Here is a 24,682-nt window from a genome sequence, read left to right on the forward strand (position 1 = left end):
AATGGAAAAAAACAGTCGATAACTTTTGTAATACTGCTCTTCTGACGTTTGCTGAGAATCTGTATCAGAGCTCTTTCTTTGCGCACGCTTCCGATACTTCATAAGACAAACTTAGGATTTCTTCATCTGTTGTAACGAACCGCGCATACATTGACAATAATTGCCAGAACAATGTTTCTTTAACTATGAGCAACATTTCATCTACAAGACGGGGCAAGCAAAACAAACGGAGCAAATCAATTCAGCCGTCATTCGTGTCTCTTTTTATCTGATGCCTGATTCATTCAGCCATTGTGAAAGTTTTCCGTCATTTGCATTTTCTTTTAACAAATATTTACCTTCAGCACCCCTACTACTTTCTTTGATGAAAAAATTACCTTTCTTATTAAATTAGCTGTATTTAGACGGTGAATACGTTGAGAACTTCTTCTTTTGTCAATTGAGAGTTAACCGTTTTTAATTACCAGTTGATCCGTAAAGCGGGATATACTGACAAGCGCTAAAAAATTACAATCGTTTTCGACGGAGAGAAAACGCCTTTACAAGCTTCTAACACAAAGATGCTCCGTGCAATTTTCGCTTTAATTCTTGTGGCCAGAGTTTTGTACTCCTCAAGTAATTCCTTTTAATCACGATTTTAATTTTATTTTTCATATCTTCGGAGCGTGTGCCTGTGTTTTAGATTTCATTCTCTTCAATTTCGTTTCAGGCTTTGATTGTCGCGACAACTCTCTCAAAGTTGAAGATTTCCAAAAAGTTTCCGGAGGAGGAATTGTTGCTTCCTCCTGGTTTTCGCCATACTCAGATTTTGCGCCATTTCAAGGAAGATTACACAACCAGAGAGGAGCTTGGTGTTCGAATCGGCCAGAAAAAGACCCCAGACCTTATCTTCAGGCAAGGAATTGGTTTTATTCTTATAGCTCACGGGCACAAAGGCAGGTATTTTCGTACTAGCACGTGAAAAAACCGCAACAGCCAGCCAACTGACCCGAGCACTGGCTTTATGATGTGCCAATGACCTAACAAGTGTTTTTATGTTTTTATGTTTCATCACTGAGCAAAAGGCACGCCACGAATGAGATTGAGTCTCACTAGCATAACATGAGTCACGGTTCCAGCGATTTAAGCCCTAAAGTAATAGTCCTTTTATAACAAAAATTGCGCGTAGGAGTTCAAAGTATTTTGTCAGGTTTCAACCTTAACCTAGTGGTAAAAATGATGATGATATCTACTATTCAAAATAAATGACAACGATGTCGACTTCGATGGCCGTGAGGGTGGTGGTGATGACAAGGACGATTCTTCTCAGTCGATACGATTAGCACTGCTAATGTCTCCTGCTTATCCATAGGTCGAGCTTCCTCGGCGTACACGAGTTTGCGCAGTAGCCACACAAGGATCATCCTTGTATGATACTGACTACGTCACGAAATACGAAATTCAAACCTCGCTGGACAAGAAGAACTGGGTGACGTACAAAGAGAATGGCGCAAACAAGGTAAAAATAAATTTTGATGAAACATAGCTTACACAATCAGAAGACTGCCTTATAATCGCACACTAATATATATCACTCACACTTTCTCTTTTCTGAAGCTTCAAAACTGTTGGTCAATTACTGGAATTTCATTACTTTGAGTTATATCCAGAGAGGTTGCCTGTAGATCTCTCTCTCTCTCTATCTCTATCTCTCTCTCTCTCTCTCTCTCTCTCTCTCTCTCTCTCTCTCTCTCTCTCTCTCTCTCTCTCTCTCTCATGCCTTTTCTTACTCTAACAGATTCACACAATTTAAAACATCTCATCTGGAAACTCGATTTTTAAAAAATTTTTTATTTCATCTTTATTTGTTTTTATCCTTTTATCATTTAACAGATTTTTCACGGTAACATTGATGCCAGTCAGAAGCTTAAGATGAACCTCGCTGAACCGGTTCTGGCCATGTTTGTCCGGTTTATTGTCACAGAATATAACAACTGGCCGTGCATGCGCGTTGAGATCTACGGAAAACCTGCCAGTAAGTCAAAACCAAATTTGAACTCGACTCCGGCAAATATGATAACAATTGAACGTGATCGATAATTTATTTCATTTTTCAGATTGCACTGTAAGAACACAGGACAATCAATGTTGTGTGTTCCCCTTCATGTTCAAGGGGGAGAGATACTTTTCATGCATCTCATACTCGTTTGGCAGACGATGGTGTGCGACGACACCAGACTTTGACAAAGATGGCAAATGGGGAAAGTGCTGAACTTCTTCATTCAAGGTTTTTCTAGTTATTAAGACTTTAAATTTTCCGACCACCTTTCACAGGGGCAGGGGAGGGGGGAGGTTTGCGTACAAAAATTTGTGCAGGAAATTAACAATGACTTGCAATGGCTCGGAACTCTGCCCGGCAAGATTGAATTTAGTTGGAGTCACCGTTCGTATCCTATAACGTCATTGGCTAATTTTGTTTAAACGATCTTAGTAAAAGCAATGGGAGAGTAAATCAAGTTCTCACTGGGTCTTAGAGAGGGACTTAAGAAATAACCTACACACTATTATTTCGAGTCTTTTGAGAGACTGCTGTTCGCAAGGTGAGCTTTAGACTATTGAAAACAACCTTAACAACTTAGCTACGTCTAAAAACGTCGAAAAATAGAAGAAAATCTATTCATATCAAGTGCAATTTCGTCAGCATTTTTGCAGAAAAGGATGATGTCGAAAGTATAATATTCGCTCATCAGCCGTTTGCCTTCATGGCTGTTCGCGTGGAATTGCTCAAATTAACTTGGTTTAGAGATATACCCCGGGCCCTGATGACACAAATACGGTTGTCAATTAACATAAAGGGGCTAGAAATTCCTTACAATAGGTGGCTGACCGATAAGGCTGCAAATAATGCAATAAGGCAGTCAGCCTCAGGAAAAGGGCTGGGAAGGATAAAAACCCAGAGAGAGGACTTGAAGAGCGTAAGTCGCTAGCAAGTTTGAGCTGGTAACTCATCAAGCACTTCATTTTTATCTAGAGGTTCGTCTTAATCATCTTCACAATTTTTTTTCTGTCCTTTTTCAACAGAAGACTAGAAGCAAAGGGCAGGAGGCTAGTGCACTTGCAGTTTGAAAGAAGAAAATGTATTATCTTAGATAGCCTTGCAGCTTTAAAAATCGTCTTATATCATGCGTAGGTTTAATTCATCGTTATAAGCACAAACGCCAGAGGGCAGGCACTTAATAAACATGTTTGCTCACGAACTCCTTTCACGCCAGTTGATTTGTTTTTCTCTGGGCTTGGCTGAGAACAGGTCTCGTGAAATTGTGATATTGGTGCACAATCCCCGTGCTCCTTTCATATTCAGTTATGCTCTGAATTCCTTCATCAGTTATCTTTTCGCAAGGATTCGGTCTAAACTTGTGTAAATTTAAAAATGAATTATAACATGAACGCTGAAACTAAAGAAAGTGATAATCCATCAGAAGTAAAAGCAAGATTAACGCGCCCAGTTATAGTTTTGCATCAGTACAAGCATGCTCCAGTGTTGCTCGCCCAACCATTGTAATTTTCGGCCAATTGTATTTCTAAATAGTAAATATTGACCCTTAAAAAAACCTTTAGCCCATTCTCTGATAAGCAAATTTTTCGCATTATTAACCTAGCTGTGTTTGCTTTTAAACTATGTTACCCCTTAATGAATGTTTTGATCGACATTTGAATTCAAATGTTTTGCGTTTCTTGACGGTCAGCCGTTTTCCTAGCTGCGCCAACGGCGGGATGTGTCTGAGCCAAACCTTAAAACACCAGACCATAGCCCTGCAGAGATCAAAAAGCCTTTTACAAGAACAGTCCACGAAATGTTCAGGATTACTTTCGCCTTAGTCCTTGCGACTACCTTTCATTCCTCCTTGAGTAAGTCCTGATTTACTCTGGAATATTTTTGTGATCGTCAGACCATGTCACAAGATTGTAATGTTTTGTTAACTCTAAGATTATTTCACGAAACACAGGCCTTTCACGCCGAGCTCAAGATGTTGTGTTAAACAAGAAAGAGGCTAATTCATTTTACAAACGCTTTTGGGACGATGACATCGACGAGGAATGCTACGGAGAGAAATCGTGCAGCTTTGAAGAAGTCGTCGAAAAGTACGGTCATTCGGAACAGTCGGTAGGTCCATTTGATTTTATCATTTTTACAAACGAGTGGAATATTAATTTCATTGGAAAATTAGTCGTTATTCAATAATTTCTGTATCGACGTCAAGTTTAACGTTAACCTACCAATTATTGTTATAATCTCAGTGCTTATGTTGGATGCAGTTTTCATTTCTACGCGGGAAATTTGATCGAGATAATTTATACACTTAGATAAATTTTCTAGATGTTATTTTCATTTAAAAGAGAGTTGAATTTGAATTCAACCAGAGACAAAATCTAATCGTTGAAAATAGCGGTGTTACCTTTTATTTGAATGGGTATACTGCTTATAAGTTCTTCAATACAACCTGGAATTGGGAATGGAAATTAACTAGTTATCACTAGTTAATCAAGAGACATCACACATTTACTGAGTGAATGGTAATAAAATCTGCATTAATCATAGCGTGGCTCCCACGCGCGCGCTTGGGGCAGAGTCCCATACCCATGGAATATGGTCAACCTCTTTTCGTTTGGTTGTCACGTGACTGACCGAGCGTAAGTACGTACGTACTTTCAGATTGCACGGGTAGGGTAGGGGAGACTATCAAAACGAAGGGAGGGGTGTCTCAGGCGAGTCTTGGGCAAATGCACATCTTTTATGTTATCATTAATATTACGAACTTGGGAGCTCCGCTTTTAGGCTTGGCTAAATCTATTTATTAAGTGTAAGTAAATCAAGGTCAATAATTATCCCGTGGGGGAGGGGGTTAAGAGGCAGTTCATAGATTAACCAATAAACAGGAGATGTACATTGAACCAATTGATTGTGTCTGATGATCTTACATTGACGCTTACTTTGCAGTATGAATACTGGAACACGTATCATTGTAACACCTCTAATCGGCGCTGTAAGGGTAGGTAACTTTCTGTCAAATTCAATTCAAAAGATTAATTTGGATTCAAAAGATTTGCATGGTTTTAAATCAATAAACGTAACATATGTTTCTCCAAAAGAAGGTCCAAATGCACCCAATCAACCCCTCTCGCCGCACCCGCACACTCACTAAGTTATAACTGTTTTTTTGTATATCTCGCGATTTCAGACGTCGCTTGCCGTGGTTATCCAATCGGAATGGAGAGTGGAAAGATCCCGGATGAAAACGTCTTAGCTTCTTCGTGGCAGAAGCCTTTCCATGCCTACCTACCGCAGAAAGGTCGTCTACACAAAGATGACGGCGCGTGGTGTCCTAACACGCTTGGAGAAGTTGGCAAGGGGTATTACCTTCAGGTGGAGTTTCCAGCTCGATACAACATCTGTGCAGTGGCTACTCAAGGTTCGCCCCTGCATAATACAGACTGGGTGAAAAAGTATCGGCTCCAGTACTCCATGGACGGGCAGAACTTCACCTTTTACACCGAAAATGGGAAAGTAAAGGTTAGACATGCTATCCTGCCACATCTACTGAAAGCTGATTGATTATGTTTGAGGACTGATAAGGGAGGTGGCCGAAAAAATTAGTTTAACATCTTACTCAACATTCCCTTAATCATGATACTTAATACCTAATAATTCTTTCAGGAGTTTTCTGGAAACACGAACGCCAATGAAATGGTAAAGAATGATTTAAGCCGACCAGTCACAGCGCACTTCATTCGCTTTATCCCAGTTGAGTGGAACTACAAGCCTTGTATGCGTGTTGAGGTCTATGGTGCAGCCATCGGTAAAGATCAGACTTATCTTTTCCCGAACTGAGACCGATAATTTTTATACGGCTCGCTAAAAGTTGACAGCGGTGTAGCAGTCTACGAGGGGAACCAAATAGCAACCTCATCATCGTCAGTTCTTAGTCTTAAATTGCCTCGAGCTTGGTTTTTTTTTTTGTTTTGATTATTGGTTCCTATTGATGTTTTCACTGCGCATGAGCGTTTTTAAAATTTCTCTCTTAACTCCACTTGTAAAACAATTCCTGAAGGCTAATCTTCTCCTCTTTTACTCAGAACGGCTGGGTAACGGTATCTCACCGAGGCGTATTATATAGTGAGCAAGTGCAAAATATTCTGGTCGAGTGCTGAAGCCGTCATACTAGATTGGTAACATCAAGGAAAGTAAACATCGAAACAAAACAGCAAGGGAAATAATTCAGGAAGATGGGAAATACCCCTTCCCTTCAACAAGCAGTACACTTGCACTACTACCCCCTTAAACACTTTCTATCCCCTCAAAGCTATCCTCGATCTCATAATTCAGTACTCGAGGTTCGCTCGTCAGAAAAATACGCTTGTTATACAGGCTGGACTTAAAATGTATTAAGACTTGTTATATTATGTTTCCTTATTTAAGCCTGTCCTTGGAAAACAAAGAACGACAAGTGCTGCGTGTTTCCATTCACGTACAAAGGAAAGAAGTACTACAAGTGCATCATAGACTGGGTCTGGATGCCATGGTGCGCAACAACGTCGAACTTCGACAAAGACAATGAGTGGGAGAACTGCCTTCCAAGTAAGTGCTGTACATGTTTCACATCTAGTTTCTTAATACAAAATCAAAATTTTGTTGCCGTGCGTGCTTTGAGCTCATTTTAAAGGAAATGATTAGCTGGGGAAATAATTCATCGGGAACGTTGTCAGAAATTGCCTGCAAGATGTGGGAACGATTTATTGGTGGGAATAATCGTTAAAAACTGTTTCATTCTTAACAAAGTAGTCGCGTTCCATTCCGTCCGTCTTAACCCTTTACACCCTAACATCAGTATGCATATTCTCCATACTGTTCTCTATACATTTCCTGAGGTGCTGACAAGGAGAATTTCACAATCAAGTGCATCCTCAGTTGGCAATGACTTCCTTTGTTCTCGTACCCTATAAAGTCTGATTCAGGAGTGCTATTGTAAGGAGAAATTAAATGCTGGTCACTCTTAGGGGTTCAAGGCTTAAAGTATCCTCGGAGACCCAGGAGCAGTGAGTCGATTTCAAGTTAGGGCGGAAGAGCCCCTGGGGACATTGTTTTACAAGACTAGTTCCAAACGGTCGCAGTCGTTCTGGCATCTGATTGGTGCCAGAAAATCTGTGTTTTTTTGCCAAACCAGAGTGAAGTGTGCTTTAGAGTCCTTTCGTGTGTTTTAACACGGACATATACAAGAAGCTTAGTTGCTCGCCATGTTTGTTTGGGCCGTACGACGGAGCTTTGCTCGAGGTGAAAAGTTTCAGTCTCAGCACAAAATGTAAGAGAAATCGACGCTCAAATACTGTGGGATTTTGATTTTCTTCGAGGGCTAGCTCCGGTCCGTTTGGATGGATTTTCGATTGGAAGGTACGAGGAGAATCGTGCATCTTTTGACCTTAAAGCTGCGAAGTTTGAAGGCAGAGCGATGCAATTTTCGCGGGGAAAATCGCTAGGGCGCTTGAACCCTTTCAAAACAAGGCTTCCACCCTTGTCTTTCTTTTATGCATTACATTAACGACGAACTCAGACTTATTCAAAATCGCTCAAAAAAACATTTTTGAGGCAAAAGGACGACTATACACCACAGGTAAAGTAATTCAACGTTTATTTATCAACGATTTTTATGTACATAGTCAGCAATATATCACTATAGGTGAGGCAAACGGTAAATCTGGTACATTCCCTATAAAACAACTGTCGGCTACACAAACAGATTGTATGGGCCCCCTGTGATTTCTCTCACATTGTGTGCTGAGACTGAAACTTTTCACCTCGAGCAAAGCTTCGTCGCACGGCCCAAACAAGCATGGCGAGTAACAGAGCTTCTTGTATGTGTCCGTATTAAAACATACGAAAGGACTCTAAAGCACACTTCACTCTGATTGAGCAGAAAAACACAAAGATTTTCTGGCGCCAATCAGATGCCAGAACGACTGCGACCGTTTGGAACTAGTCTTGTAAGACAATGTCCCCAGGGGCTCTTCCGCCCTAGCTTGAAATCGACTCACAGCCCCTGGGTCTCCGAGGATGGGTTCAGTTTAAAGTAGCTTCTACTAATTTCTGTTTTCCTTTGTAGAAAGCAAGCAATAAGAGGAGCCATCACTTATCTTCAGTGAAACGGGAACATCAAGTAGTGATATAGCAATACAGAAAATAAAGAGACTGTTGAAGTGATTCTTGATAACCATTAATTTAGTGAAAAAATTTTCCTATCGGCTCATTAACAACACCTTTGATCATTAAATACAACTTTCCAGAGTGCAATACCTAATTTATCAAATAGCCCTGCAACTAATGTTTCCCATTCCAAACCGACAAATGTGGGTTGGAGGAATTCAATTTGAAACGGGCTTCTCTTCGTGTTGCAAAGACGTTTACATAAAAGCATGTACACAAACCTTAGAAGAGGATTCGCTCACCAGGTAACACTAACATGTCGATCTTCCTCCTCCTTGTTATATCACTACTGAACTACGTCTTGCCACTTTAGGTGGCAATAAATTACTTTAAATCCAACCATTTCGTTTAAATTTCTATGTTAATTTAACATTTTTGGAGAATGATGACCCTGCTAAAAATGTCATTTCATTCTCCTCTGAAAAAATTCTTCTACACTTCAAATCTTCTCTCAAATTATTTTATCCTTCTGAGTCAGAATAAGAGCTCGTGCCTTTTCTTTCCTTCCAATACACGCCAGTCTATTTATCCTAAACGAACCGTCGCGTCATTCCTTATAAACGAAAACGCCAATTTACATTGTTATGATAAATTTGAAGACGTTTCTTTCTTTATCTCTCGCTTTCCCTGCCTGAATGGACGAACAAACATCTATTAAATAACCGTGTGAACTCTGTCGTACGTCCTCCTTTGAGGGACAGTTTCGATGATTAAGCTTTTTAAGAATGCGAAAAAGAATGAACGGACGGTACAAATTTTATCCGTTCTTGTATCGAAAAACTTCGTTTTCATAAGGATTTGTATGAGAAGAGCTTAAGTCAAAGACAGTCTTACCATACACACGGTTCTACCCACTGTCGGCAATGCTACCGCTGGCCGAGGTAAAAAAAAAAAAAAAACTTGAACTTCAAATAGACGATCAGCTGAGTTTCGCACATTGCAACCAGACCCCGGCTGAATCGAACCCAGCCGCTCGCCGCCATCATATTTACTATTCTTCACTTTCCCAACTGTAATTATAATGGGCGGTCAGCGGTTTGGAGTTTGTTTCAGTCCTCCCGTTTAAAATGGTAAGAGATCGTCATCGTCGTTTTCTTCTTCGTCATCACTCCCCTCAGCTATCTTAATAAGGGAATCCGCCTCATCGTCATCAGAGACATCGAGCTAAAATCGAGAAAAAAACAACAAATAAACCGATGAAAAGCGGAACTCAGGGCAATCGTTACTGGAAAACTAATCGATAAACACTTCTTTAATAGTGTGACGTAACACCAAAGTAGTCGCAACGGCCAATCAGAACGTAGAACAATGAGCGAATGAATGAGAGCTCAACGTTAAAACAAGTTCACTTCATCTCATATCGCAACTTGTTTCAGCTTGGTATCTGATTGGTTAGGAGAGTGGCGCGAGTTTTCCAGACCAATAAGAGAGTAAAGCAGAGCAAAAGCTAGGCGATCCTCGATGATCTTCGACACGAGACTATTAATAATATTTGTTCAAAATAGCGTGCTCATTTAAAACACGGCCGGTTGGATGTCGAGGGATACGATAACTTTTCCTACGTCGCTAGGATTTCATCATTTCTGTCCTTTGTCGTTTGTAGATTTCAAGCAGTAGATACGTATATTAAATTCGACAGTGTGCCATGAACCGACAACAATGAGAGGCCTTGAGGTCTTACCATGCCAAGTGGACCTGTTTTTGGTGAACAGAGCGCGATAATGTCGTCTAGCGCTGCAAGGAGCTTTGAGAGCAACCCAAACCAAGGCTCTTCCTTACTTCTTTTCTTTCCTACTGATGCATTGAGTTCCGTTTACTGACCGGAAGCTCGGAACATGCCGAGTTATTGAATATTGCGGAATTAAAAGTGTTTGATTACCTTTTGATATCTGTATGTAGGATAATTGATCTCTTTGCGAAGAACAAGTGTCTTAAAGTTTACCCTCAAATAGGAAATGATTTTATGCCTGCAATAAGAACAAATAAAAAGTAAAATCCATATCAGCTTGTTCCGTGCTGTCACGAAAAAGTATACGAATGACACTGATTTCCCTCCATAAAGGGAAATTAAAATATGTAAGTACAAAGGAGGGTGTTAAATGTACATTTTTCGACCGTGGTTACGTTGAGGTTGTAAGAATGACAAAATAGGAGTTCACTTACCTTCTGGAAGGTTTATAAAACACAACAACAAACACAATGACCAAGAGAACAGCGAAAACCACACCAAATGCGATCCCCAAGTTTTTCTTTCCGACAGACTTGACTGTTTTGTGTCCAGCTTCAGGAATATCTGTTACTTCGCGGCTCCTGGACACACATCAAACAACCTCATTAGAACACTGGTACCTTGCAATGCGCGGTTTCCCAACCACTTACTCGAATTTAAAACCAAAATTACACAACGAAACACGAGCGTAGCGAGTTCAACGACGGCTGAGAAAGAGAACACACGAATTGCGACGAGACGCACTCCTCAGTTAATTTGGCAATATAAAGGACACATTTATCCCGTGAAATCAAGCTTGGGAGGTGCATACATGTCTTCTTCCCACTGCAATATCTGTACTGTATTTGTTTAAACTAATTAGGCTTGAAAGCAAGGACACAAAAAGGAGAAGGAAATGCACAAAATATTATCATATATGGTTTTGCATATGATGAATATATGAAGTTCATATATTTTGAACTGCGGTTATAGAAACGTATGATGCACGATCCTCGCAATAGAGAGCGCTATTTATGCAATAGCGAAAATCACACCTGAAAAGAATACGACCTTTTTCAGGTCTGATTTTCGCTATTGCATAAATAGCGCTCTCTACGGTTTGTTTTATATACGATTGGTTGAGAACGAAGCACCATCTACTTTGGCCAATCATACAAAGCCTTCTAAAAGGCGTGACGAGGAAGACGAAAAAGTACAGCGCTATTATTCAGACAAAATACTTACAATTCTCCCGCGCAAACAACGGAAGTTGTCCACGTAAAGAAGTAATGTTTGTTGCTTGAAAGATAATCAAACTTGGGACTTCCCTAAGGAGGAAAAAAAAGGAACAAATGTTACTGTCCTCTCAGCTTGAAGAGTTGTCTCGAATAACAGTTTTTGCTGTCAAGGAAGAAATTGTTTAGGTAGAAGGACAACAGTCATAGCTTTTAAAACAGAGTAACTTATTGTGTTTCGATCGTGGAGGTCGCGAGAGCGACTAATAACTATAATCAGCTAAATTATTTCACAAGTGTCTTTCAACACAAAGGGAATGCGTCAGCTCTTACCACTTTTTCCTCTGAACACTGGAAGTTTATCACAAATACGACCTTATCTGCCGTCATCTCAAGCGAAAAAATGGAGTCTACAAAGCAAATAATAGTAACGAATTCTCAAAAGTTAGAAGAAATTATTAGATTCTGTTCAGATCTTCAGATTTTTATACCACGAGGCTCTATCACTGAGCTTAAGTCGATGGATGGTGATCTAGGCTGTGAAAGAGGTTCATCGGTGACAAGCGTACTGCTACGATCAGCAATATCAAAAGCGCCTTGAAGGCGGCGTCAAAGGATTAATTGATGACACGTGATTAAGCCAAACATTAATACGTGACACGTGAATTTTACAGAAAGGCAAGGTTAAGGTGAGACTGACGTTTTCCTTTTAAATTCGCAAAGCGTGAAATACTGTTTAAAGTACACGTGACGGGTAAACGGAATCAGGATCCTCTCTTTGCTACCTTCTTGAAGATGAAACAGATCTGTGTGAAGGTGACAACTTTGCGCTTCATCGTCGAATGAAGAAATATGTTGAACGTTTGTCACGTGTGGAAGTCTATTTACTAATCTTACCCCTCACTTTAGGAATTAAATAAAGATTAGCCTCTATCTGGCGCGAAAATATGCACGGATATTTTTCAACCGACATTATCGGTTCCAAGATGCGAAGAGTGTTCTCTGGTACGACTTGATGAAGAAACAAATATTTCCCTTCTTCTGTAACAAAAAGGTCTCTCATCCTAAATCAACCTTTAGACCAAGCATTATCGTAGTGGACGTAAGGTTTAAAAATGGGAAAATCACTCGGGTAATATTTCCCCAATTCAAGCTAGGGAATATTCGGCCACGTGATGCGGTGAGACCAGTGTCGCGCGAACAAAAATATTTAATGGATCATAATTGGAAATATCCTGAATGCGTTGGTATGAAACGTCTAAAATTAATTAGATGTCCTGGCCAAGTATTCTTCATGATAAATTACTTTTAGCTTCCTGTCTTAAGGAATCACGTACAAGAAAAACGTATTTTCCTTGTGAGTTGATCAGGTAAAACGCACCTTCATAATAAATACTTTTATCCGTCACAGTAAACGGCGTGTTCTCAATGCACACTGAAGCCACGTCTCCATTACAGCCCGATGGTAAATCCTTTGTTCCCTTACCAAGTTTATCACAAACATTGATGTAATAGGACACTTCTTTAACATGTTCGTCTCGTCCAATAACTTTCCACGTGCTGAAGATTAGTCACAAAAAAACGGCATTAATCCATCCATAAACATTAGGATTAATTCATGGTGATGAGTGACATAATCAATGTTCTGCGCACAAACTGTGTGTTTCTCGTGTATCTTGTTTTACATCTCTGATTACGCCAGGAAAATCATATTTCCGTTTAGCAGTTCACTTCATGTTTCTGACCTCAACACGTAAAAACACAAGATTCGTACCCTTTTTCAGAAAGAAATTTCAAGGACTTTTCCCGGAATTTTCCAGGAATTTTCCAGGACTCAGATTGATTTTTCCGGGACTCCAAATATCACCTTCAAAGCTTTCATTTTCAAGATTGCAAAATCATTTTTCCTTACGGTCTACATACATATCCTACAACGTAAATGCTGAAAACCATATTGCTTGAGTGAAGCAGAATTTCAGGACTTGTAGTTTTTTTCCAGGACTTTCCACACCTGGAAAATGTCATAATAAATTCCAGGACTTTCCAGGTTATCTCGTGCGAGCCCTGACATCTTTTTTTTTTTTTTTTCATTGACTGCCTTGCATTTGCATTTTCATTTCGTTATACAACCAAAAACAAAGATAACAACAAAAATAAAATATTACCTTTCAGATCCATTCAAAAGTTTTTTAAAATCAATGATTCTGCCCGTGACGGGATGTTTGACGACACAATTGTTTTCTTCAATTCTTTCTCTGAAATGAAATTGGAGAAAATAAAGAAAAAGCTTTTTCTCAAACCTCTTGCCCAGTGGAAGACAATTCGACACATTTCAAAGTAGGAATAATGACATCCAAATAGGCTGATAAATTTTAAATAACAGTGAACAACTGGAATAACTAAACGAGGTAACAAGGGAAAGAAAAGTATATAAAAAACCACAGGATCAAGGTAAAAATAAACAAAAGAAAGAAAGGAAGACATGTTAGAAATTTCAGTTAGGAGGCAATAAAAGATTAAAAAAAAGTACATTGTGTTTTTAAGGCAACTACGTCATAACTGTTTAAGTCTTTTAACTATTACAAGATAATTTGGTTATATCAACTGAGTTGGAAGTGTAAATTGGCCACCGTAAAGAGAATCTAAAGTTGGTGTTTCAAGCGTTAGCCCTTCGTCCGAGTGACTAGAGAAATTGTAAGTTGTGTGTGGTGTTTCTACAGAAATATGGAGACAAATTAATCAGGGTTTGAAGACGATCAACCATCTATAACTGACAGAAGGTCAAAAGCCGACGCATGTGCGAACGTTCAGACGTCAAAGAGGTGGTCCGACATAGTGCTTTCAGGCTTTCAGTTATAAACCACATAAGTCACGGCTTTTTAAAAACGTGTAACGCTTTTGGTAAGGCTTAAAAAAAAAAAAAAATGACAGAACAACAGAAAACCTGTCACCAAAGTATCCTTAACTCCCTAACATCAGTATGCATATTCTCCATACTGTTCTCTTTACATTTCCTAAGGTGTTAACAAGGAGAATTTGTTTAACAATCAAGAGCTTATAAGTTGGTGATCATTTCCTTTATTCTCCTGACCTTGATGTGTGATTCAAGGGTGATGTGGTGAGGAGAAACTAGATGAGTGTCACTCTTAGCAGTGAAAGGGTTAACTAAGTGTTCGAATATCCGTAGGTATTCCTTCTCCCCTCTTTTGTTTCCTTTTGTAGATTTGTAATGCGTTTGTATGGCCATTTACCCTAGCTCGAGCGGCGTTAAACCATTGTGTTAACAGTGTACCTCTTTTATAGAAAACTACATGAAGTAAAACAGTCGAAGAACTTAATTAAGGAAATCCTCACCTCTTGACTTTACAGGCTACCGAACTTTTCCAGTTAATAACAACGACACAAGATGACCACTCTTCCCTGTGGAAAAAGAGAGACGAACGTGACAAAGATAAAAAAAAAAGCCACTCATGTTAAACTGAAGAAAAATTCTTGAGGATGAATTGTTTTCATCAGGATGTGTATCTATCCCCTCATTCACCGTTAGCTTCTATGTAAAGCCAGCAGCAGGCAACATTTTCCACACAAGTATAGATATCATAGTCTTTAATCCGTAAAACATACCTTGATAAAACATACCTTGATAAAGAAGGCTGACCAACATGACTTCCGCAATCGAAATAGAAAACGACTTTGGGATGCACACCTTTGCGACAGCCATCCGATGGTAGCCCTGAATACTGTAACTGGAGCTTACCACCTGTAAAAAGAGGTGACAAAAGGAAAAGAATTCTCAGTTGTGAACAATAGTGTCGAGGGTATCTGTTTCTTTTCGCCCATTCCCCTTGCTACTGCACTTTGCTCTGATTTCTATCCCTCCCCCAGTGTCTCCTCCTCTTTCTCTTCACACCACCCTTTCTTCCTTAAAACACGTCTTGTATCTCCCTTCTCTCCCTTTGCCCTTCGCTGACTAAATCCTTCCAACTCCCTCCTTCTCACAAAAAAAATCCACATTTGCACTCCCTTCTCTCACTATTCATTGCCTTAGTAACCTGCTTCTCTTTAAAGATATCCTCTCTAAAATCATTCTCCCGCCCTCAATATCTTCATCGATTGCCCTTCACGTTTCTTCTTCCAGTAAGTCCCTAACGTGAATCTGCCCCCTTAATACATCTCTCCCCACCCTATGACCCCCAGGGATCACCTTTGCCTTTGCCTTTGCCTTATAAACACTAACCCTGTGTGTCTTGAATTTTTTTCAGCCTAGCATGTTTTTGCCCTCTCCCCAAGGATCTGGGGCCCGTTTCTCGAAAGTCTCGGTAACTTAACGGGCCCGAAATCATGTTTTAAAATCAAAATTTAAAGGATAGGAAATCGGGTTCTGGCACATAAACCAGTCCTTTTTGTTTCTTTAGCTGATAGTTTTATTGTATCATTCTCAAAACTTTTGAAATCCCCATCTTGAATGAAAACAGAACAGCTTTACGGGCCCGTTAAGTTACCGGGACTTTCGAGAAACGGGCCCCAGCTGGCCCGTGACACCTATTGACGGGCTGAGGCACACGCTACTAAGACTTAAAGCGATACAAAACAGAAAAGAGAACGCGTGTGAAATATTGACCCTGATAAGTCATCATCTGCGTGCTTGTGAGCCCAAGAACGTTTACTTTGTCTTTTCCTGCTCTTATCATACAAACTGAGGCATGTGATGGACAACCTGGAAGAAAACAAATAAACAAAAAAGTTTACAATATAAACAAATAGATAAGTAAAATTTATGATAATTTCACTACATTACAGTGCTAGCTCGAATCACTGCTTTTCAGTTTCCCTGACGATAATAACAAGATACCTTTGGGACCATCACTAATGCCTCTGCAAATGTTTATCCAGAATCTAAGAAAACCAAAGAGAAACAATACTTCAATCTGACTTCAGCTTTTTAAAATCAAATTTGAATAAAAGGAAAAACAAAGACCAATAATTAAGGATAAACGTAAACAGCACAAAGAGTTCATGCGAACTGCGCGTCATGCTGTTGATCTTCGAAGTTTCTTCTCATTTCTCAAGTAGTTGGCGAGATCTTTCGAGCCAACAACCGAAGCCAAAGTGCCGGACTCCTCACTGACATTCGACGACTGTTTGATATTCAACGAAAGCAAACCAATTTAAGAGAGGGTTTCCCCTGCCTTAAAATTGGTCACCAGAAATAACACTTAATACAAGAAATAGGCCGATAGCGATAGAAAGCGGACGAACGTGATCGGAAACGGACATTAGTATCAAAAATCAGACGACATCGTCCGATATCCAACGGAAGTGTCCGAAATTTGACGGAAGAGTCCAAAAACAGCTGCAAACGGACGATAGCGTTCGAACCTGAATGATAGCATTAGGATCGAACAATAGCGCCGAAATCAAAGGGAAGTGTCCTAAAACCAGCGATAGTCTCCGAAATCCAATGAAAGTGTGTGAAAACGGACGATGGCGTCAGAAAACAGAAGATAGCCTACGAAATTGGCGACATTCGCTGCAAATTTAGTCATGATTATTTTTTTCAACTCGCCAAGGCCAGTGCTTCTTAAACAGAATAATAGAGAAAAGAAAGCGCACGAAAATAATGAAGAAAGCTCAACGCAAAATGAATAGTAACGAATAGTAACATAGCTGTGGAGCAGAGGTAGGTACCTGTCTTTATTACGTGATGTGTAATTCCAGCTTCCTGTTCGACTTGTTAGGAGTTGCAGGTCATAAGTATTACCGGAATAAGTGTAACTGCACTCCCGCTCAAGCGGAGGACAAACTAAACTTGTTCTGAAAATAAAATCTGCTCCGTTTTTCTGTGAAAAGCAAAACAAAATTTTGAGTTGATAATAATAATCGTTAGTCTACGAAATGTATGGTGAATCTTACGTCGCAATTCCATAACGTACTTCTAAAGTGAGAATTTGCAACTGATGAGGACATGATCGTGTCGAAACACGTTTTGCTCACTTTAAAAAGAACGCTAAATTTACGAATGAAAATCTTACTTTTCCAATCAACACTTTTACTTAAACTACATTGAGGAGTAGGTTGCAGCAAGTTGTATTTCCATGAAGCAAGCAATAATTCACTGACCCCATATGATTGTATCAGTTCTGGCTGTCCACCCTTCAGTTGCTCTCTGTCGCAAATAAATGTTATTGTTGAATTTACAGTACCACCTTCTGAAAAATAAGAGAAAAACATTATTGTACTATATACAACGCAAACACCTTATTTGGATGGTTGAAACTATAATACTTCCGGACATTTGTGAGTTGCGTAATATCATATGTCAAATAATCCAATAAGGGATTTATGATTGCCCTATTAGTTCACTTTTTAATAGCGTGTATAAACCCCTCCGTATAGAAGCCCCCCAAATCTGAAACGCAAAAATACCTCCTATAACAAGCCCCTCCGAATATAAGTCCCCACGAATATAAGCCCCCCCGACTATAAGCCACCCCCCCTCGAATATAAGCCCCCGGGGGCTTGCATTAGGAAATTATCCTCAATTATACAAACCAAAGCAAACTCCACATAATCACCATTATCAGGAAGCCTTTTTTTAGTTGTAAAAGAATGATTTCGTGCACTAAAGAAATGTGGTCAACAAGAGTTGAAGTTTGTTGTTTTTTACGAAGTTCGCTCTTCACTCGCGCCTTGAATTCCATCGGCCCGTAGACAAAGTATTTGCAAGGAAGTTCGATTCCACCGCCACCCTGAACCCAAACTCCCTCCGGTGCTTCTCGCTTTTTACAGTTACCATGAACTTTGAGCCTGAACTACGTTACCGTTTTTACTGCATTTCCGTCCTAATAAAGTTTATTGCCGTTGTGTTTTAACTTGGCATTTTCGGTGCGATTAATTTATTACGAAATTCTAGCCAAACCCCTAATTATAAATTCGTTTCTTAAAAAGTCGAGTCTAAAAAACGGAAAAAGAAAAGAGAGAGAGAGTTGCAAAACCGAAAGCACAGCAATCCCAATCAATGAAAATATCACAAGGTGCCAAGTTAACTTAACAGATAATAAACATCCAAGGACACACAGGCGGTAAAATGGAACTGATCGAGTTGAGAGAGGTTTAAAAGTCGCCTCCGATTGGTATATAGCTTTCTTCACCAACTTCATTATCTTTTCCGCGCATTACTCTTTATTTTTTTTTTCTTGGTCTAATACGTGCACTTACTGCCGCACTCTTTACTGCAGTACCGCAAAATCATCATTTCGTCTTCCCTGTAGAAAGTCATACTTCTGTACTCGTACCGACCCAAGCTAGTATACGACAATCCGTTTCCATTCGTAACCATACATACTCCATCGCCTTTGCAGCGACCGCCTTGCAAATTTAACGGCTGGCAAACGGACAGGTAGAAGTACTTTGGGTCAGTTTCTTTTCCCTACAGAAAACGACAAACCTCTTTTCGCAAAACATTTTCTGTTAAATTTTTTCCAACGAGTTAGATACTGACTATACATTCAAATAAAATTAATTAATCACAACATCTAATATAATATAATCTAAGAATATATATAAAAACATATGTACACGATTGGTTAAAAAAAAAATTGATATTCTAATCAGAAGTACTAATCAGATTTCAAAAATTCAGAACTAAGCAAAGATTTGAGTTTTCTTTTAAACATATCAATGTTCGCAGCAAGTTTCAGTTCTGTATCCAGACCGTTCCAGAGGCTAACAGTTCTATAGTGGAAAGATCTTTGATTGGTTGCTGTCTTGCAAAGTGGGATCTGTAGTTTCTGTGAGTTCCTTTTCCAATCAACACTTTGATTTGTTACATGAGAAGAAAAGGCTTCAAAGACTTGACCATAATGAAAAAGTTTTTGTAAAGCTTTCTTGCATGGTTTCCGTCAATGTTAATGTTTAAAACAAATAGCTTCAACGTATGAAAATTGTTTAAACATTGCACAAATTGCTTGAAAGAAAGCTGTCTTTTCAGTAACAAGAGAGGCTGACATTTCACACGAGGTGCTGCCACTCGCTTCACATATAGCTGTACTTAAAGTGTTTCTGTAACATCATTAAACTTCCCTTTCGAATTATACTCAAGATATTCGTCGAGGAAGTGCGAATGCCACAGGCGACTTAATAACTTTCCTCAGGATAGCTTAGAGGCTAGGCACATTGGATATCTAAGGCAACAGCCTAGAGACCTAACAAGAGCACAGCATTGATCTTGTGTGTCCTCGTGTTCTAGCCTTAATTTTCTGCATTTGGAAATGTTATTCTTTCCTTAACTCTTCCTGTATTGGGAACTTCACCTCTACTTGGTACTAAAATAAGTCCGGTTTACTCAAATCACTACAAAAGCAGGTTATTTCTAGAAGATTGAGCTACAACTAATCATACCACTGTGAAATGATTAAAACCATGAGAGTCCATGAGCGGCTTGAGGGAGTAAAATTGTCCGGTGCCATTGTCAAACACTCTGCAGTTTTTAAGATCTACTGCTTGAGTGTCTGGACAAGCGGCCGCTGTGGCCCAGCTGATGTGAATGATACAGTCATTTTCTACTGACTCCAAAACAGGATGACCCTAAAAAAAAACAAACAAACAAATAAGCGAAAAAAAAGCAATGCAAACAGAATTTTTGATTTGCAAGAACTGTTAGATTAAAGGTCATTTTAAACGATAACTGCATAAAAACGAGTAATTCTCGTGAGCAGAGCCATTCCAGGTCTCCGGGTCATGTTTGGTTAGGCTCAAAAGCCTGTTGAAATTTTTCACAATGGAGAACGTAGTCGCCATCAAACCTCTCAGCTCTGTCCTGGAGGTAAAAATGGCAAGATCGTCTGTAACTATGACGTATTTTGATTGGTTGTTGGTTCAAAAATTTCAGAACAGCCTGTAAGTTGAGTCAAACGGACAGAGCATGGATCCTTCACTTGTTTGTTTTCAAGGACCATTCGAACTATGAAACTCAGTGGTGAGGTGTTTCGAGTTTGTATTGTCAATAGCCAGGGGCGAAGACGCTATAGAACAACTATATATATTTATACCCAAGGATTTCAACGTACAAGTAATTCGTCAGGGCATCAACTGATCTAACTGTACGTACAATCAACAAAAAAAGTTATAATGGTATTAAAATACTCACCAATTCACCATAGGAACAAACAAACAGAAAGTGAAGTTCCATGTATTTTGAATATTTATTCGAGCACTCGGTCGTACTATTGTAAACAAGCTTTACATGTCCTTCCTTGACTTCCTCTGGAGGACCTACTGCTTTTCCTAAGTCCTAGTCAACAATAAAATGAACATTTCACCTTACTGCTTTACAACAATGCCATGTTTGCTTGGAGGATTGATCCGTTCAAACGTAATGACTTATAAGTACAAACAAATCGATTTTACGACAGTGAGACAAAAATTTACCATGAGGACATCGTATGATTGAAAATGGGCATTCGGTAAACGCCTTTCTATAACTGAAGTTCACGCAAAATACTTTTACAGCAATTCTCAAAAAAAAAAAAATAATAATAATAAAACTGATATCACAATCATTTGTTGCAGATAGTCCCAAGCGAGAAAGAAAGGCCTGTCTTTCCAGCCCGGATATTAGCCAATCAAAACACAAGATTGGCTTCCCCTAGTGAGGTAACATTTTACCTGATATTGAATACCCTCCTGAGTTTTCAAGACCTTACACGCCCAGGAGCCTGCTGGGCAATTCTTTCCTGGCATGGGTAACAAAGGGCGACACAGGTTTACATAATAAGAGGCAACGTCTTTTTCTTTCGTACTGCCCTCTGAAATCACCTGTTCAACAACGGAAAAAAACATTAGTCTAAGGGAAGCTGTCGAGAAGATTTTCACCTGTTTTTAAGGAAAGTAAAACGTGTCTCACAAAATCCTAAAATATCAGCCTGAGAAAAAAAGATTATATCATCGATTTGTAGACTGATGGATGAACTGAACCTAAAGTAACAACATGGCATTTGCCCGCTTCTTTTCTCATTACCTTAATATCCATTTCCCCAAAACATAATGTGACCTTCTAGCTGTGAACATTTCCATTTTAAGAAACTTCAGCGTTGCAGAATGCTAGCACAACGTAGCAGATAATTTGGTTTGCTCTCATCACTCGTGTCCAGGATAATATAATAACTTTATAACGAGAAAATAAATGTGAACTCTTTAACTCCCATAACTGACCATGATTTCTCTTTACAATGTCATATCAAGATCAAGCAGACGGGTGTTGCCAATAAAGAAAAAATAACAATCATGGAATTACTAGTTGGTCCAACAGCAAATTCTAAACTATCAGCAAAAGAATTGAATGGCAGACAGTAGATTACTCCTGAAAGCTACAGAGCATGCGCAAACCATTGATATGATATTCTGACATCCCCGAACGGTTCAAAAGTCTATCAGCTCTGCCCAACTTATTGATCGACATTCAGCACTACAAACGTCACAAAAGGAAGATTCCGACCGCATTCCATTCACTATCACGTTTCACCCTCACAACCACTCAGTCAAATCCATCATTCTTAAAAACTTTAAATTACTTCTAAACGATCCAGAGACAAGCACTATCTTTTCGCAGCCTCCGCTCATTTTATTCAAACGCGACAAAAACATTGGCAATTTTTTGGTCAGAAGTTCTTTTCAGACTAATGACCAACCAGGCACTTTTAAATGCGCTCGTGCACGATGCAAAACGTGTCCTTTCATTCACAACACTGAGAAAATATCGGGACCCAAACGATCCATTACGATCACCGATCACTTCACGTGCACCTCCGCCAATGTAATCTATTGCATAACTTGCACTTATTGCAAAAAGATATACATCGGCGAAACAGGCAGAAGACTAGGTGACCGATTTCGAGAACACCTTCGAGATGTGGAAAGGAATGACCAGGACACATCGAAACCAGTCGCTAGACATTTTAATTTACCTAATCATTCTAAGCAACATATGGCAACCTGCGGTCTTTCCTTACACTTAGGTAGCACGGAAAGCCGTAAAACTCTTGAACAAAAGCTCATCTTTCAAACCGGCAGTCTAAATCCCACAGGTATCAACGAACGCTTTTCATTCTACTAATTTATTCGTGTTTTTCTCTTTGCCATGTTCCCACCAATAACGTAGCTCCATTTTCTGCCTTTAAAAGCACACACAACCCACAATTCCTCTATTCGCTCCGACGAAGGGCTAACGCTCGAAACGTCAGCTTTTATAATCGTAAAGGTGGCCAATTTACCATTTCAACTTTGTTGATATATTCAAATTACAAAGTATATCAGGTTTACTCAAATGCACTTCTACTCATCCATGCCTCACTGCCTCTTTCTCTTTGAATTTTGTTTTTGTTTATTTGATTGGTTGTTTTTTTCTAACTGTCAGAAAATACCAAAATTTTCGACGGTTATGTGAACAAGCTCCTTAACAGTCTTGTGCCTTACCTCCCAATTAGCATCTGTCCGCATTAGTCGTGAAAGACTATATTTGACTGTACTTCCATCCTTGCCATTCTGAAGGGCTGCGCATTCATACTGTCGATGAAATTTAAGAGTAAATGTGAAGAGAATAGTGAGAATCAGATATTAGATCGGTGTCTTCTAAGGGAAATAAAAAAGAAATAAAAATTTAGTAAAAATTGATAGCACACACAGTAAGGTGCAAGGTGTAAGGGTATGAAGGGAAAAATCATGATGACAGTGTTCGCCTTTCACCACTGTGACCAAAATTCAGAGCCGGCCATCCAATGTGGCTTCAATATTCTAAAATTTTCCGTAACTGCTCTGAAGATTTTTCTTCCGTTATTTGTTTTTCTTTGCTCCACAAAAACCATCACTCCAAATTCCAAATCGACCTGCAATCAGTGGATGAAGAGCCACCATTCGAATTCTCAGTAATGGACCTTGCTCACCATAGAGTCTCTGTGGCTCAGCGGTAAGGCACAGGAGCGCAGAATCCGAACGTCTGAGGTTCGATTCCTCATACACCACTTTCATAAATGGCTGCCGGATTAATATTCTTTTGTTTAAATTTAAACTAGCCTTTCTGGCCTCGTTCTCCAGTTCAAAATTCAAAAGAAGACATTATCTCAAGCGAGGCTAGTGAGGCTAATTTGAATTTAAACAAAAGAATATCAATCCGTTTATGCAGCCATTTATGAAAGTGGTCTATGGGGACTCAGAATTTTCTCTTTGTCCCACGCTCGTGACAAGACGAAGAAACATCTTTCTCTATTCGAATGCTCTTGTACAAAATTTCCCCACTTTTCTCTTCTATCGGTTAATGGCATGCACATAGGAACCTCTTGTTCGAATAACGATTTGTGCTAATTCAGGATAAAAACTTGAAAAAAGTTCTCATTTGTCTTCGCTAACAACGTATGATAGGCTTAAGTCTCGAGAGTTTCAATCATAATGTGAGGCAAAACTGGGGGAAACAAAACGTAGAGAGAAAATGTATCTGCAAACTTAAAAATTTAATAATCGGATTTTAAACAAGAAGAGTCAGGACTCCAAATCTTAAGGTCTGGGTTCGAGTGTTGGCCAGTTCATTGTGTCTTGATCTTGGCGAAAACCACCACCCTGGACAGGAAATCGCGAAATTCTAGCGTTAAGCCACGATTGGATAGCTTTCATTCTACTTAAACGAGAGTTAGCTCCAGCTTTAACAGGCGCGGACTTTATGGTTTCCAAGATTGTGCTGCTAAAATCTTCATTCACGACAGACAACTATAAAATGTTGATTTTTGGAGAGATCTCCTCACTCTTATTCCAACTTTAACAGGCGCGGAAATTTATGATTTCCAAGATAGTGCTGCTAAAATCTTCATTTGTGACAGACAATTGTGGAATGTATTTTTGAGGAGATCTCCTCATTCTGGAGTTACAAAAGACCAAGATATATTGAACTAACCTGCCTTTCACAGACAAGTGGAGTATGCCACACAAAAAAGTATGTACAGTCATTTTCAGATATGAACACAGGCTTCCCCATGTCTCGGCTGTCACGTGTTGGACTACACACGAACTGAATGATCGTCTCACGATTTTTTTCCACATGATGGCAAGGTTCTCCACCACTCAAGTTTAAATATAATATCCCATCATCAAAGTGGAGGCGCTTGTTGGATATTCCTGCACTGTGCATCTGTTGTTTTCCTTCCTGACAAACTCCAGAATTTTTTTCACAGCCTGCAATAAGGAAATAAGTGAAAATTATACGTAACACACCACCAAACGAAATCAAAAAGTGTCTTGACTACAGTTAACTTAAGTTCAATTTTTTTCTTTTTCCCTATAATTCTCCATTTCTGTACCAGAAAATAACAGAAAATTAATTTTTGACCCTGTAAAATTTTTAGCAACAACACGTGAAAATTCAACTATATAATGTACCCACAATGTTGTCCTTTGCAACCATTGTTTAGTAATGTCACGCCTCACATTCGAACGGTTAAACAAACAACCAATGAGAAG

At 39.3% G+C, this 24,682-nt stretch overlaps 3 protein-coding genes across 3 annotated transcripts in view; 2 read left to right on the top strand and 1 right to left on the bottom strand.

Annotated features, from left to right (window-relative positions):
* Positions 1 to 129: 129 nt before the first annotated feature.
* Positions 130 to 3,236, top strand: LOC111329950 (inactive carboxypeptidase-like protein X2). Its single transcript, XM_022934719.2, has 6 exons — positions 130 to 615; positions 710 to 894; positions 1,352 to 1,498; positions 1,873 to 2,014; positions 2,097 to 2,266; positions 3,061 to 3,236. The coding sequence occupies exons 1-5, from the start codon at positions 561 to 563 to the stop codon at positions 2,249 to 2,251; spliced, it is 684 nt and encodes a 227-aa protein (XP_022790454.1). The 5' UTR covers positions 130 to 560; the 3' UTR covers positions 2,252 to 2,266; positions 3,061 to 3,236.
* On the top strand, positions 3,082 to 8,233 carry LOC111329940 (discoidin domain-containing receptor 2). Its single transcript, XM_022934708.2, has 8 exons — positions 3,082 to 3,165; positions 3,726 to 3,888; positions 3,987 to 4,144; positions 4,979 to 5,030; positions 5,220 to 5,551; positions 5,696 to 5,837; positions 6,458 to 6,616; positions 8,136 to 8,233. Exons 2-8 carry the CDS (start codon positions 3,834 to 3,836, stop codon positions 8,147 to 8,149), a joined length of 912 nt encoding a protein of 303 aa, XP_022790443.1. The 5' UTR covers positions 3,082 to 3,165; positions 3,726 to 3,833; the 3' UTR covers positions 8,150 to 8,233.
* Positions 7,648 to 24,682, bottom strand: part of LOC111329920 (cation-independent mannose-6-phosphate receptor) — a 40,346-nt gene continuing 23,311 nt past the window's right edge. Inside the window, exons 18-36 of the mRNA XM_088731937.1 lie at positions 24,120 to 24,397; positions 22,652 to 22,741; positions 20,846 to 20,995; positions 20,328 to 20,471; positions 19,580 to 19,765; positions 18,398 to 18,608; positions 17,300 to 17,388; positions 16,868 to 17,019; positions 16,032 to 16,075; positions 15,801 to 15,896; positions 14,819 to 14,939; positions 14,534 to 14,599; positions 13,345 to 13,434; positions 12,561 to 12,739; positions 11,513 to 11,589; positions 11,190 to 11,272; positions 10,400 to 10,546; positions 10,116 to 10,203; positions 7,648 to 9,400 (exon numbers count right to left, since the gene is read on the bottom strand). Coding sequence (XP_088588063.1) covers positions 9,299 to 9,400; positions 10,116 to 10,203; positions 10,400 to 10,546; positions 11,190 to 11,272; positions 11,513 to 11,589; positions 12,561 to 12,739; positions 13,345 to 13,434; positions 14,534 to 14,599; positions 14,819 to 14,939; positions 15,801 to 15,896; positions 16,032 to 16,075; positions 16,868 to 17,019; positions 17,300 to 17,388; positions 18,398 to 18,608; positions 19,580 to 19,765; positions 20,328 to 20,471; positions 20,846 to 20,995; positions 22,652 to 22,741; positions 24,120 to 24,397 — 2,393 coding nt within the window. The 3' untranslated portion in view covers positions 7,648 to 9,298. The remainder of the gene's footprint in view (positions 9,401 to 10,115; positions 10,204 to 10,399; positions 10,547 to 11,189; positions 11,273 to 11,512; positions 11,590 to 12,560; positions 12,740 to 13,344; positions 13,435 to 14,533; positions 14,600 to 14,818; positions 14,940 to 15,800; positions 15,897 to 16,031; positions 16,076 to 16,867; positions 17,020 to 17,299; positions 17,389 to 18,397; positions 18,609 to 19,579; positions 19,766 to 20,327; positions 20,472 to 20,845; positions 20,996 to 22,651; positions 22,742 to 24,119; positions 24,398 to 24,682) is intronic.

The sequence above is a fragment of the Stylophora pistillata genome, chromosome 8, assembly GCF_964205215.1.
Source record: "Stylophora pistillata chromosome 8, jaStyPist1.2, whole genome shotgun sequence".
NCBI classification, from domain to species: Eukaryota; Metazoa; Cnidaria; class Anthozoa; order Scleractinia; family Pocilloporidae; genus Stylophora; species Stylophora pistillata.

Excerpts from the sequence above, each read along its gene's own strand:
- LOC111329950 (XM_022934719.2), top strand. The coding sequence starts at position 561 with ATGCTCCGTGCAATTTTCGCTTTAATTCTTGTGGCCAGAGTTTTGTAC. Across the intron at positions 616-709 it reads CAGAGTTTTGTACTCCTCAA|GCTTTGATTGTCGCGACAAC; the intron begins GTAATTCCTTTT and ends ATTTCGTTTCAG. Across the intron at positions 1,499-1,872 it reads AAGAGAATGGCGCAAACAAG|ATTTTTCACGGTAACATTGA; the intron begins GTAAAAATAAAT and ends ATCATTTAACAG.
- LOC111329940 (XM_022934708.2), top strand. The coding sequence starts at position 3,834 with ATGTTCAGGATTACTTTCGCCTTAGTCCTTGCGACTACCTTTCATTCC. Across the intron at positions 4,145-4,978 it reads ACGGTCATTCGGAACAGTCG|TATGAATACTGGAACACGTA; the intron begins GTAGGTCCATTT and ends CTTACTTTGCAG. Across the intron at positions 5,552-5,695 it reads CCGAAAATGGGAAAGTAAAG|GAGTTTTCTGGAAACACGAA; the intron begins GTTAGACATGCT and ends TAATTCTTTCAG.